Genomic DNA, 13,493 nt, shown 5'->3' on the forward strand with positions numbered 1-13,493 from the left:
ATCCTCACATCATCTTAGTATCCACAGTATTCATTATTTGTCAGGACAATGATAAATAAAGAGCTTTGCTACGATTGCTAATTTCAATTTTTAAAAATCAGATCTTTCAAGCCTACAGTTTTTGTGGAAGATCTGAATATGAATTTTAAATACCCCGATCGGTAAACCCTAAAATTAATCTGTTCTTTGAGTCTTCCTGATGGATAACAAAGATTGTTGGAATAAAGATGGGCTTAGACAGTGTCAAATTTGTCTTACAAAATTAGTTTCCTATCCCTAAAAAACTTCAACATGTGATGGACTCAAAAACTTTTCTGCAATTTTTTTCTAAATTCTCTGTAAAATACTGACCTCTACAGAATTGCAAGGTCTAGGTAAGATGAATAGCATTACGCTTCAATTAACATTGAATCTCATGTCAATGAGGTGATACGGTGTTCCGTTAACAATCCCCATTTACAAGTAGTAGTATTAACGCGACACTTTACATCACATATTGTATGAATTTTATCCGTTGAAGGTTCTTCCATGATCATTATAAACAGAATAATTTACAGTCTATATAATTATAAGATAACGGGAATAGTTGGTACGTAAGAAGAAAACAGTAGTTAACTTACAATTTGGAGCCACTTATGACATATGAGTAAGAGCTTCCTCTCAAAATGTGGCGGACTTTCATGTTCAAATGCGTTCCTTATTTATCCGGTGGGCCAAAAAGTTTAAGATCACAATAAAACACATGGCATTTTCATTCCGAAGAGGAACATCTGCATGGGTAGCTGAGGTGTCCAGTGCGTTGCCCTCGGCCTGTCGCATGTTCGGAATACTGGAGTTGGAAGGAGGTTTCGTACAGCGAAAGCAGAAGGCACTGTTGGTGGCAATCGATGGTTGTCCGTCCGTCGGATGGTGACACGAAGGTCATACATTAGGTGCCGACACCGAGTTCCATTGCCTCCCAAACACACACAACGGTGCACTCTAAAGACAGTCATAGCTTCAGCTACGCCAAAAAATTACGTCTAAGACACAGAACACACGCTTCACAATGAAAAGGTGCCTATTGGGAGAGAACGGGAAAAAATTTTCCGATTTGGGTGGGTCATGTCAAGGGGACAACTAGCCAGCAGTGCAAAATCATACTTGTATCTCACTTGATAAAAAAAAGGGTGTATACGGTCCAGCTGCACAACACATTGGTTAAAATAGTTAAAAAAGACACAATGTACAAAAGTGATTTTATCGATTGTTTTAAAATCATATTAGTCAGATTGGCGAACACAATCGGCCACGAATACTTGTACAGAATATTTTAGTGCCACATATCCATGTTAAGATGGCTATACTTGACACAGTATCAGAATCGTTAGCAGAGTGTATTCTACTCTTTCAGTTTTTGTAGAGGACCATGTTTTGTCTCATTTCGGTCCTCGTGCATTTCTGGGAGGAAGCGCAAAAGAGTACGTAAGGGTAAAGAGCACATACATACTACACTATCAATAGTGGCACATTAACGTTTCACACCATTGTACATGACAGTTGCAGCTTCAGACATGTACTTTACAAGTAATGTTTGTGTTTCACATGTGCTTTTTCACACAATGTTTTTGTGTATACATGTTCGAAGCTGCAACTGTCAAGAAGAATTCTGTGATGCATTTGAGTGCCGCGGTTAAATGTGTAAGGTATATGCGCGGTGTCTGTACTATTTCCATTAATGCGCTAGGATCGAAAGGAGACAAAACGCTGTTCAGTAGAACAAATTGTAGAGAAGACTCCGTGCTATTGACGACTGTGATACTGCAACAATACACGTGTAGCCAGCTGAAAATGGGCGTGATAGCACCGGGAACAGCTGTAGAGTAATGTTTCTTGTAAGTACAGTTCCCAAATTGCGTACTCGTATGTGCAACTCTAGCACTGCGTTGACATACTTCTTACAAGTACAATGCAGCTACCTACGGAGATTCAGCGTGGGCTGCAATTATCGTATGGCCGTGAAACTTAGTAGATGTGTTAAACGTTAATACGGAACCGATTTACGCTGAAAAAAAAAATCCAATTTTGGCCACCAGGTGCAAATCTTCAGCAGTACAGCATCTCGTCGACGTCTCCAGTGTTCATATTGAGCAAATGTCCAAGCGATGCCTTTCTCACTTGTTTGACCTTTTCTGCACACGTCCCTTTCCCAATCCATCACATACGGCAACATTTCTATTCGTCTTTCTTGGATTGAAAGCGTCGGATTTGCACCTACGTAGTTTCCCTGCCATACGACAATTACAGTCCACATTGGACCTCCATAAGCATCTGCACTTTAATTACAACCACCCGGTATTTGGAACTGGTTGCGTTCTCCATCAATAATCGTCTAGTCATTAAAAGTTAACCGCGTGAGAGCTTTCAGCTGGGCATGATCAGCGAACACTAACAAGCTTTCTACAACAGCAAATTTCAATCACAACAACAAATCTTATTAGGATTTACACAGAGTAGCGAGTAGCCATCGCCTGCAGGGGGAACAGCGAGCGTAAGAAATAGACCTGTGGAGCTGCCACACATTTCACGTCAGACACTAACGCTGCACGTTAGCTAGACACATTTAACGTCTGGCCGGTGGCTACCAACAGTTTCTGAAGATGTTCGCGTCTGACGAGCGAAACCGGTAATAAAACGAAATTGTATGCGTCTTGTGGTGGCTCCATAATTTTTTCTTTGAGAAGAAGATCGCTTATGGATGTGTGTAAAGCCGACGTCAAGCGCGCTATAGATCTTTGAATTGCCCAGCTATGGAGTCCAGAGAAGCCGCCCGTCTAACGTCAGAAGTAAGTGATGAATGGGTCTGCCATCTGTAACCGGCGACACAAAACAAAGTCGACATCCGTAGCGAAACGGAAGACAGGTGCCTGAGAAGCCAGTTAGCTGATCCGCCAGCTTACAGTGATTTACGGCAGTGTCGACTCGTTTCGTGGCGTGTCAGGTATTTAAACGACACAGTGTTCTGTCCCTCGCAAGTACTGACGAATCGTTTAACGACTGACGACTAAGAGAGGACGAGCGACTGGACTGATCGCGCACTCTACGTGCAACCACGACACAAGTGTGGGTGCAACCGATGGGTGTGGTTCGTACCACCACCACAGTGCCTCTGCCACGGCAAATCTGGCTCGCGAAGCAGTTGGCAACCACACTTCTTGAGGAATCTGGAACTGCACTCGCCGGAGGCTGTGCACAGCGTGGGAAGCCTACGGCCGACTGACCCCAGTGAGCATCGAACCAAACGTCTCTCAGGTCGGAGCACGCCATGCTGCTAAAACATTAAGCTTATCCATTATGGATACTGTAGAACGCAGTACGTTAATTTAATACTATTATAACTAACTGCTAGCTGCCGCTTGTAAAATACGCTTTTTTTTTGCCTTCACAAACCTGTTTCCGAGCCTTTTCAGGCGTATCTTCAGACGGTGCACGCAAAAGAACTGGCCAATTCTTCCTTTTCCGTATGAGATAACTTAAATATATTTTAACGAACAATTTTGATTAAAATAAAAGTTACAACAGGCTACAGTAAAATATAAAGAAGACTGCCAGTGGAAACAAAACTTCTTTATCGCTAACTGAAGAAATCAGTACGAAATAGAGTAGAGTGGTTAAGGAGATAAACTGACTATAGAAGACGAAGTGGAGGAGGAGGAGGAGGAGAAGAAGAAAACAGAATAGCTACCAAGATAAGACATGTGGAAAAGAGGAAGAGGAGGAGGAGGAGGAGGAGGAGGAGGAGGAGGAAGAGGAAGAGGAGGAGGAGAAGAAGAGGACGAGGAATAAGATAAAATGTTTAAATATGCTTATCAGTACTTTCCATGCATGTCATTCAAAATGAAATCTTCGCCATAAGATAGATAGAGGGAGTAGCGGCGCTATACTGAAATCTTATGCCGCAAGAAACTCGTGAAAGTTTTATTTCAACGTGTAAAGAGATCGTACGGGGTATTTCATTTGAAAAGTGTATAGACGTATTTATGGCTGACGTCAGTGTGAAAGTAATCAGAAAACCCAGTTTTTCAATACACTGATTTTAGCTCTGCAAGTAAAAGAGAGGAAAGGGCAATTCTATCGACTGAAATGCTACTTCCAAAGAGAATTCTGCATAAACATTGTTGCACACGAAAGTAATGGTTGGTGACGAGCTCTAATACACATGATCACCTCCTACTAAAATAAGAAGCAACTGAAAATTTGAACATTTTAAAATAGGCCACATAGCTGCAGATTACGAGTTGCTACGATTTATGATCCAAAAAGGGATGTGGGGAGAACTGACCTTCGGGACAGACTTTGCCCTGATCCAGTCCCTTAACAAACTGGAATTATGTATGTTTACACTTAAAGTTTAGCGCAACTACTGATCACACAATCTATATGTTCACGCCCAACAACAGATTTCCATTGATTTGCTGTTCTTTAGTACACACGAAAGCATTTATTCGTCACATTTACGGCACAATGCTTCTTTTACACGTCAGATTGTAGAAGGAGTATTTTATTCGGCTCAGAGTTCGGGTTGTGCATTAACTTTGACGAGAGATATCGCCGTAGTCATCCGAACGAGTGAGAGCATAATCAGTATTTCGGAGGACGTTGCAAACTGCGAGGGACTGCGTATGATCACAGAGGGCAGCTTTAGGGGACAAGGCGAACTTTCCCTAGATCCTGCGTGTAGTAAGGCACTTGGACTTACATTCCGGAGGACGCCAGTTCAATTCTCCGTCCCATCATACAGTTGTAGGATTCTGTGGCCACCCTGAATCACTCGGGCAAATCTGGAATGGCTGATTTGACAAGGTAACGGTCAATTTCGTTCCCCCATCCTTCCCCAATGCTTGAACTCCGTCCTTAACGATCTCGTCGTAGACTGGACGTTAAGTTCGCCGACTGGACGTTAAGTCCTAATCTTCTTTTCTTTATATTTCCGCACACACCTTTAAGGTGTTGTACTTCGTCGTAAATATGACCTATCATAAATGCATTTCGGAAAATATGAATTTGCTATCCAAGGTCAGTTTGAATGTTATGCAGTATTTTCTGAAAATAGTTCTCTGTAGAGTTAATGAGAGAAGCGTGTTGTGGTCTGGACACGTCATGAGAAAGGATGACTCCTGTGTTGACAAGAGAATGGGAGAAATGATAGCGAAAGGTGACTGGTGAGGAAAATGGATGGACTGTGTACGCGAGGTTAAGGGATAAATCTAAGGGAAGGAATGTATCGGATCAAGGTGGTCGACCACACATGAGTACGAAAAAACGGAAGGAAAGTAGCAGTCTTGTGCGGAAGTGGAACTTCGACGATAGACACTCCAAACAAAACGAGAAGTTTCTGAAATGCTATTCTACGTAAATCTGCTGAAGACTAAATGAATACATGGAATAACTAATGAGGACGAACTGAATCTAATTGGGGAAAAATACATCCGTGGCACAACCTGAATATAAGAATGGACTGGATGACAAGACACATCCTGAGACATCAAATGATCACCAGTTTGATGATGGATGGAAGTGCTGCAGTGAAAAATTGTAGAAAACAGTAAAAGGTTCAGATGGATGTAAGTAGCAGCAGCTTTTCGAAGGAGAGGCTTGGATAGGATAGACTAGCGTGAAAAGTGGCATCAAACCAGCCAACCGACTGGAGATAACAACAAAAACAATAATAAGTTAAGAAGACCCTTTATTATTTACATTCACTCAACGATTTCCTTGCCTTTTGCAAAACATTTACGGTAGTAAGATGGTAAAACATCGACAAAGCTACTTATACTCGCACATAGGGTTACGGAAACAAAACGACAATTATACCGATACATAAAAAGTAAGTGAATTCATAGACCAGATTACTGATTAACAAGTACTGAACGGAATCGCATAGAAAAGCTATGTATGGTACAATTAGACCAGAAAGGATACTTACGGAAGACACATCCTAAGGCAGTTCTGTACGGCAGGTGTGTGTGTGTGTGTGTGTGTGTGTGTGTGTGTGTGTGTGTGTGTGTGGTAAGTGGAGAGGGAGATGGCAGCTTTGAACTGAAGATCACAACAACAATAGTTCTAACCATCTTTTTCGTGTAGAAAACAGCTTCGCACGAGAAAATGCATGAAACTCTACTCTCCAGTCCGCGCCACTGCAAGTGCAGTCTAGCTGCTACAATCGCAGCTGCAACAGGACACCAAGTGCAGGAGGCAGCCGGCGTAGCCAGCTAGTCAGCGTTCCCGTGACTCGGCCTCCCTTTCCGCTGATTCATCTGCAAGCACCGTCTCTCTCATCTTTTCATTGAAATTTACGGTACATTACTCCAGCGAACATTTCACGTAAAAAGTATAGTCTAATATTCCAACTTCAGTTGACTCTTTTTAACAATTACGCAGCATGTACGCACTATGTAGGTGAGAGACATCGATATTGTTCCTCTTTCGGAGAATACATCTGCATCATCGAGAAATAAAAATCGAACGTAAGCGTTGAACATTTTTACAGTTTTTTAACAAGCCAACTATTTGTTAAACAGTTGTATGAAAAGTAAGTTTAGTCTTCGCTGCATTGCTGTTGGCGTACTTCACTATTCAGTAGTTCAGGGGTATACCTTGCAGGAAGCATCTGTTATGAGTTATGCACTTGTTCACGAACTTTGAACGTCACAATAACTGATTTGCCAAGAAACATCAATTCAGTTGAAATGAGGCTATATTAACTAATACTTAAAATATTAATTATCATATTAAATTATTACATTAAAACACATATGAACGCGAAGACGCGGATTAAAAGCCGTTGTGGGTTATAAGCTTAGGAAAAGAACAATTATTTTTCAACAAAAAAATTCGTTTCGAATTGTTAAAGCAGTCTTGTTAAAACTATTCATAACGAAGATCACCCAACACTTTCGTCAACGTAACATCTGAGTATTACGTTGAGACTCATTAACAGCAAATATTCTAAGACAATAATGTCTTCATGTTCCTGTCGCTGACGTGCTCTGATCTTTAAAGTACACAAAAAGAATACATATATTCGAGAGAATTGTTATTTGGAAGCTTTGCTGAAAACTGGTTGTTTATCTGCCCCAATCTCTCCGTACGACGGAGACCTCTTTCGCAATATCCCTCTTCCATCGCTGATTTCTCCCTTAATGTAATAACGAGACAGTTTATTTATGCTTCCGATCTATTTCATCTCCCACAATGCCTTTTACCAATGAATGACTTTTTGCACGTTTGTTCCATAAAAAATGAAAATATCCAAAATCTAATTATGAGTCTAGTTCCGGGAAGGCACCCAGAAAATGATTTTCGATGTCTCTTTATCCTTTACCAATACGTGTAAGTTACTCAGTGACCATGAAATACTTTGTAGCAGCAAGAAATGTTATTGAATAAGACGCTCAGAAACTTACATGGGGTCCATTTCCTCAGTTTTATGTTTCAATTGCCATTTAGAACATTTTAATAAAAATAATCAAATACTGTCCCTCAAAAATTAAATTAGGAAACGGGCAGGTACAAATTTAATTCTATAAAAATATCCAGGCTATTAGGGGAGACAGATTGACGATGCCGCAACTATTGTTTACGTTTACTGTTACGTTCAATCCAACATATTTTGTGCAGGTGATGCCATAAAACGTAATTCAGAGCCCCGGGAGCTGTTAATAAATATGTACTTATTAATTAACCAGTTCGTTCATCTCATCATATTCACTCCATTCGAACATACCTCAGAAGACCCAATGGTACCGAATGACCGCCGAGTCATCCTGAGCCGGTAGGTATAGTTGGAAACGGATATGGAGTGGACATGTGGTCAGCACACTGCTCTCCCGGCCGTCAGTTCCTGCGACCAGAGCCGCTACTTTTCACTCAAGTTGCTCCTCAATTGGTCTCAATGGCTGAGAGCAACCATACTGGCCAAGAGCGCTCGGCAGACCCGAACGGTCACCCGTCGAACTTCTAGTCTGACAGCACTTTGGTGATGCAGCAGCGGTAACGCTATCATTGGTTGATCATATGCAGGTATTATAAAATTATTTACAATATTATTTGTTTTTGAAGGCACTCAGACAAGACAGCTAATATTTTTTTATTTTGACACCACAGTAAGGCCACTGCCATACACGCAGTTATAAATAATTTTATAATACCTGAAGACATCAGCTGTTCGAAACTGGTAGTTAAAATTGTTTATTTATCAGTAGGTCCTGGCTGTTCTGAATTGAATTTTTTCAATGTTCTTTCTTTTAATCGATTTTATAACATTCTGGAAGGAATTCAAGTACATGTTGTGTAAAACACTGCACAATGAAACTGGAGCAGCAACACGATTTTAATACAAAACCATATGTTTACAATATCCAAAGAGCCCAGCTGAACCTTTGCTGTTCATGTTGTATGTTGATGACCTTCCATATAATATTAACAGTAACATCATACTTGTTGTAGATGACGCAGTAAACTATAGCGAAATGCTGTCTGATAGAAACTGCATAAATATTCAGTCATTGTGGTGCAAAGACTGACAAATTTGCTTTAAATGTCCAGAAATGTAATACCGTCCACTTCACAAAACGAATAATCGTAGTGTCCTGTGACTATATCAAAGAGTCGCAGTTGGAATCGGCCAACCCTTACAAATATGTGAGTTAAACATTTTGTACAGACTTAAAATCTAATGATCACAAGGGCTCAGTTGTGGGTAAGGCAGGTGGTATACGTCGTTTTATGAGTAGAACACTAGGACAATGCAGTCAGTCTACAAAGGAGATTGCTTACAAATGACTCATGCGACCCATTTCAGAATACTGCTCAGGTGTGTGGGGCCTATACCAAATTGTATTTACAGGAGACATTGAACGTATACGGTCAAGGGCAGCACGAATGATCACAGGTTTGTCTGACCCATGGGAGAGTGTCCGAGAGATGCTGAAGAAACTGAATTGGCAAACCCTTGAGGACAGACAGACTGTCCCCTCAAAGCCTGCTTACAAAGCTTCAAGAACTGGCTTTCAGTGATGACTATCACACTGGGGTTGTGAGGAGAAGATTAGATTAACTACAGCTCACACAGAGGCATCTAAACAACCGTTCTTCCTGCGCCCAATACGTGAATGGGAAGGGAAGAAACCTTAATAGCTGGTACAATAGGCCGTACTCTCTGTAATGCACTTCATAGCGGTTTGCAGGGTATCCATGTAAATGTACATGTTGCGAACCAGCGCCTGAAGATGTCGTCTTCCTTTCCCGTCATTTATATTATCTACAAATCTATTTCTTTCTGTTTCCCGAAACTTCAAAGCCTCCGGGCCTTCGAAAGCCCGTGACTTGGTTTACTTCGTTGTCACTCCAAAATCATTATTTCGTTTTTTTTTTTTAATACAACCGCGTGATTGTTATTTCTGATTCATCGCCGAAGCGTGGAGAGGCACCGGTAAGTAGCCACTCACCGCAACGTAGGGCATCCCGCGGCTGTCGAACCAGACGAGGGCCATGTCGGCTCCTGCCATGCCGCCCTTGGGTGAGAAGCCCACCCCGGCGGCCTGGAAGTGCGCAGGGAAAGTGACTTCGAGCTCTACGGCGGCGGAGGCGGGCGCGTCGGCGGACAGGTGGAGCTCCCAGCTGAGCCAGAGGCGGCCGGCCGCCAGCCACACGCTGTGCTGCGCCGCGCCCGCCGCCGGCCCGGCGAGCAGCGCCAGAGGCGCCAGCAGCAGCAGCAGCAGCGGCAGAGACGTCGGTCGCGCGCACATGTTCCACACCAACTGAGCCCCCAGGGCGGCGTCGGCGGCGGCAGCTGCCGAGCCGGTCTCTGGCGTCCCACCTGGCGGGTGCAACAGGCCGCCCGCTGCTACCCCCACTCCGCGCATGCGCACACTCAGCTACCGCGCACCTGCGCCTGCTCCGCGCAAGATTTGAAGCCCGGCGGGCGTTCCATGACAGTTTCGACAGGACTTGATTGCAAACAAGTGTTATGTAGTGTTTGTCCCTTGCATTGGTTTGATGTTGTTTACGTTCTTCAGCAGGGCCGTTTCTACCATTAGGCAAAAGTAGCCGGGCGCCTAGGGCGGCAAATAGAGGAAAAAATCAATTTCAAATCAAACAGCGAAAAAATGAGCAAATGAGGAGCAAATTAAATACAGGAAAAATTAAAGAATCGTTTTCAAAAACAAACGGTACAGTTACTCAGTAAGTATTTAGTTACTCTGACGAAAGTTGATGCTATAAAAGATGAGATTCACTCCGCATTCTAAAAATATTTCAATTAAAACAGAAACGAGATAACGCCATTATTATCCAGATGACCTAGTCTGAAGCTTCGGCATGTCTCCGATCAGTATAGCGTAATTTTTAAATTCAAGGAAAAATCCATTTGCACCAAAAAAATAGTTCCACATCTTTATTAGTCCACTTTCTTGCAGTTAAATAAGTAACTGATGCCAAATTTGGTTGCGCTGGTATATTCAGTTGGGTCAAGGATTTTCTCTGCCTCGTTATGACTGGGTGTTGTGTGATGTCCTTAGGTTAGTTAGGTCTACGTAGTTCTAAGTTCTAGGGGACTGATGACCATAGATGTTAAGTCCCATAGTGCTCAGAGCCATTTGAACCATTTTTATATTCAGTTGATTTCTAGAATGTTCAGCACAAATCCTCCTATTTCAGTCGTTTTAGGAAATATCAAAAACTGAGAACAAAAAATAGGAAACTGGAGACATTTGTTGTTCTCAATCACTTTTAAAGCAAATGAAAAAGTATTAAAACTCAGGATTGTACCCAGAAAATGAGGACGTCTGGTCACCCTAGTTTAATGATTTAAAAGTATAACAGGAGATTTACACTTTCGAGTCACTGGATGTTGTTGATGGTGGAGGAGGGTACATCGGGGAGAGCGACTGTAGTAAAAAAAGAGGGAGCGTCATTTTTCATTTCTCGCCTAGGGCAGCAAAATACCTAGCTACGGCCCTGTTCTTCAGTACCAAGAATAGTTTGATGCAGCTCTCCACGTTAGTCTGTCCTATGCAAAAGTATCATCTCAGTATAACTACTGCAATATTAACCTGTTCACTACAGTCGAAACGTAACTACCCTCTAAAATTTTTATCCCCCATACTTCCCTCCATTATCGTGTGATAAATTTCTTTTCTTCTATATTTGATTCAGCGTCCCTTCTAAATTATATGATCTATCCATATAATCTCTGGTATTCTCTGTTGCAACTCATCTTCCACTGTTAACAGCTGATTTCCTAATCTAATTCCCTCCGCACAGTCTGATTTATTTCAACTACGCTACATTAACCTTCTTTTACGTTTGCTGATATCCATCTTATAACCTCTTTTTAAGATAGTATCCATTCCCTTTAACCGCCATTTCAACAAAATTGCAGCAACTGCTATACAAAGTTTTTATTTTTTTCTGCCTGAATTTTAACTGTCTTTCCTTTCCAGGTTTCTACTTGGTTTCTTTTACTATTCCCAAAGAATAAAAATTGGTGGCAGGCAATAAACCAAACTCACTCATGTAATGATTTCACAACACAGCTGTTCTGAATTACCTAGCACTTTCAGTCATTATTTACAAGGAAAAGTGTATTAAATATGAGACGAACACAGACCTCGTACTGCGCTACAGATAATATTCTCACAACGCGGATTTTGAAATGGAACTCTGTAACATTCTAACAGGATTTCCGTTCTTATCTTGCTTACTATATACAAAACATAGTAGCATTTGTGAATGTGGACTGAAGCGAAATACTAGGTTGAGCATAGGTTTAACATTATTGGGTTCATAACACTGATGGTTCAAATGGTTCAAATAGCTCTGAGCACTATGGGACTTAACATCTGTGGTCATCAGTCCCCTAGAACTTGAACTACTTAAACCTAACTAACCTAAGGACATCACACACATCCATGCCCGAGGCAGGATTCGAACCTGCGACCGTAGCAGTCGCGCGGTTCCGGCTGAGCGCCTAGAACCACTAGACCACCGCGGCCGGCTTCATAACACTGAGAAAGATTTTGGGGGCGACAGTTACATTAAACCGATTTACGATGATTTTAGTTGATAATTACAAGTATACTAGAACAGTTCAATATCTAACTTCTCTCATACGTCACCGATCTGTTCCGGAAGGTCTTTTATGGTACAGGGTGCCATTTGTAACAAGACTGTTTGTTGTGCTGATCGACGTTAATCAACATTACAATACGAAGGTAGTGGAGTATTCAGGTGAAACTATTGTTCAATAAGTTGCATTACTCATGTAGTTTGATTCGGATTTGAGGAAAGACACAGTACTGAATTATACCAGCTTATAATTAGCAAAAAAAAAAACTTATCTATTTATCTTCGCTATGCACCTTTTGTATTTGCCGTGCTTCCGAAATTGAACGTAATTAATGATGAAAATAATTTTTTTACATCTGTCCTCCACCAAGGCGGATCCCCAAATTCCACACTTTATCTTAATTCGCAACTGAGTCGATAAAGGTGGACGGTCATTCTTCCTGTATCTTTACCTAGGATGATTTTCGACTAATGTGATGCTGTCTGTTCTCTTTACTGCGCCGTAGCTACAGTTCATTAAACTATATACATTCGACACAACCAACAAATTATGTTTCATATGTTATCCTTCCTGTATACATTTATTACCGTTCTCTCCATGAAATCACAAACCTAACTAATGACTTCTCAGCGGCATACCACCGGCCCTTCCTCCTGCGCCTCATCACGAACAGGACAGGGGAAAGCGATACTGGGGGCAAACACACACCACACGGTGACTTCCAGAGTGCAGCTGCAAAATGGGCCAATCAGTGCTGCATGATTTTAAGTATTTATCGACATAGTTAATAGAACTATACAGGCAGCTCTAAACGATTACTTTTATTTCAGTAATTAATGATAAATAATAAATAAACAAAATTGTCCACGACTTGCTGGCCATTTCTGTTGTGTAATTCGGTAAGAAAATTGAGGACCTATTCGATAAATTTGGGCTTAGCAAAGATAAAGCCACCATAGAGGCGGTTTTGACGTCAACATCATCAGTGTTCTGCCAAAAGGCAGGTTTTCACACGTTAGTTCTCCGGGCTGTCCGGTCTTCTGCCATCCTCTTCAGGTCTGCATAATTTCCTCTTCCCTTTATGTCGTCTATCACCTTGTATCTCCTTCTTCCTCTCAAACCAATCCTTCCAAAGCATCTATTAGCAAGCACTCCCTTCTCAATGAATGTCCCAACAAGTTCATTTTCCTTTCTCTTACAAACTTCAGCAGACATCATCTCTCACCAACCCTTTCCAATACTCTTTCATTACTCACTCTTTCCAACCAGCTTATTCTCTCCATTCTCCTCCACATCCACATCTCAAATGCTTCTAACCTTTTTTCATCCTCTCGTCTCAGCGTCCATGTTTCTGCCCCATATAGTGCTACACTCCAGACAAAAC

The 13,493-nt window shown here is 41.7% G+C and overlaps 1 protein-coding gene across 2 annotated transcripts in view; it reads right to left on the reverse strand.

Annotated features, from left to right (window-relative positions):
• The window catches only part of LOC126333165 (MOXD1 homolog 1-like), a 158,633-nt gene extending 148,787 nt beyond the window's left edge, over positions 1 to 9,846 (reverse strand). The window contains exon 1 of one of the 2 annotated variants that reach the window (XM_049996717.1): positions 9,489 to 9,846. In XM_049996717.1, the coding sequence (XP_049852674.1) occupies positions 9,489 to 9,788 (300 nt within the window). In that variant the 5' untranslated portion in view covers positions 9,789 to 9,846. Of the gene's footprint in view, positions 1 to 7,765; positions 7,839 to 9,488 lie in introns of those variants that run through there. The other variant, XM_049996718.1, reaches the window with a different exon arrangement.
• Positions 9,847 to 13,493: the final 3,647 nt, after the last annotated feature.

Source organism: Schistocerca gregaria, chromosome 2, assembly GCF_023897955.1.
Source record: "Schistocerca gregaria isolate iqSchGreg1 chromosome 2, iqSchGreg1.2, whole genome shotgun sequence".
NCBI lineage: Eukaryota > Metazoa > Arthropoda > Insecta > Orthoptera > Acrididae > Schistocerca > Schistocerca gregaria.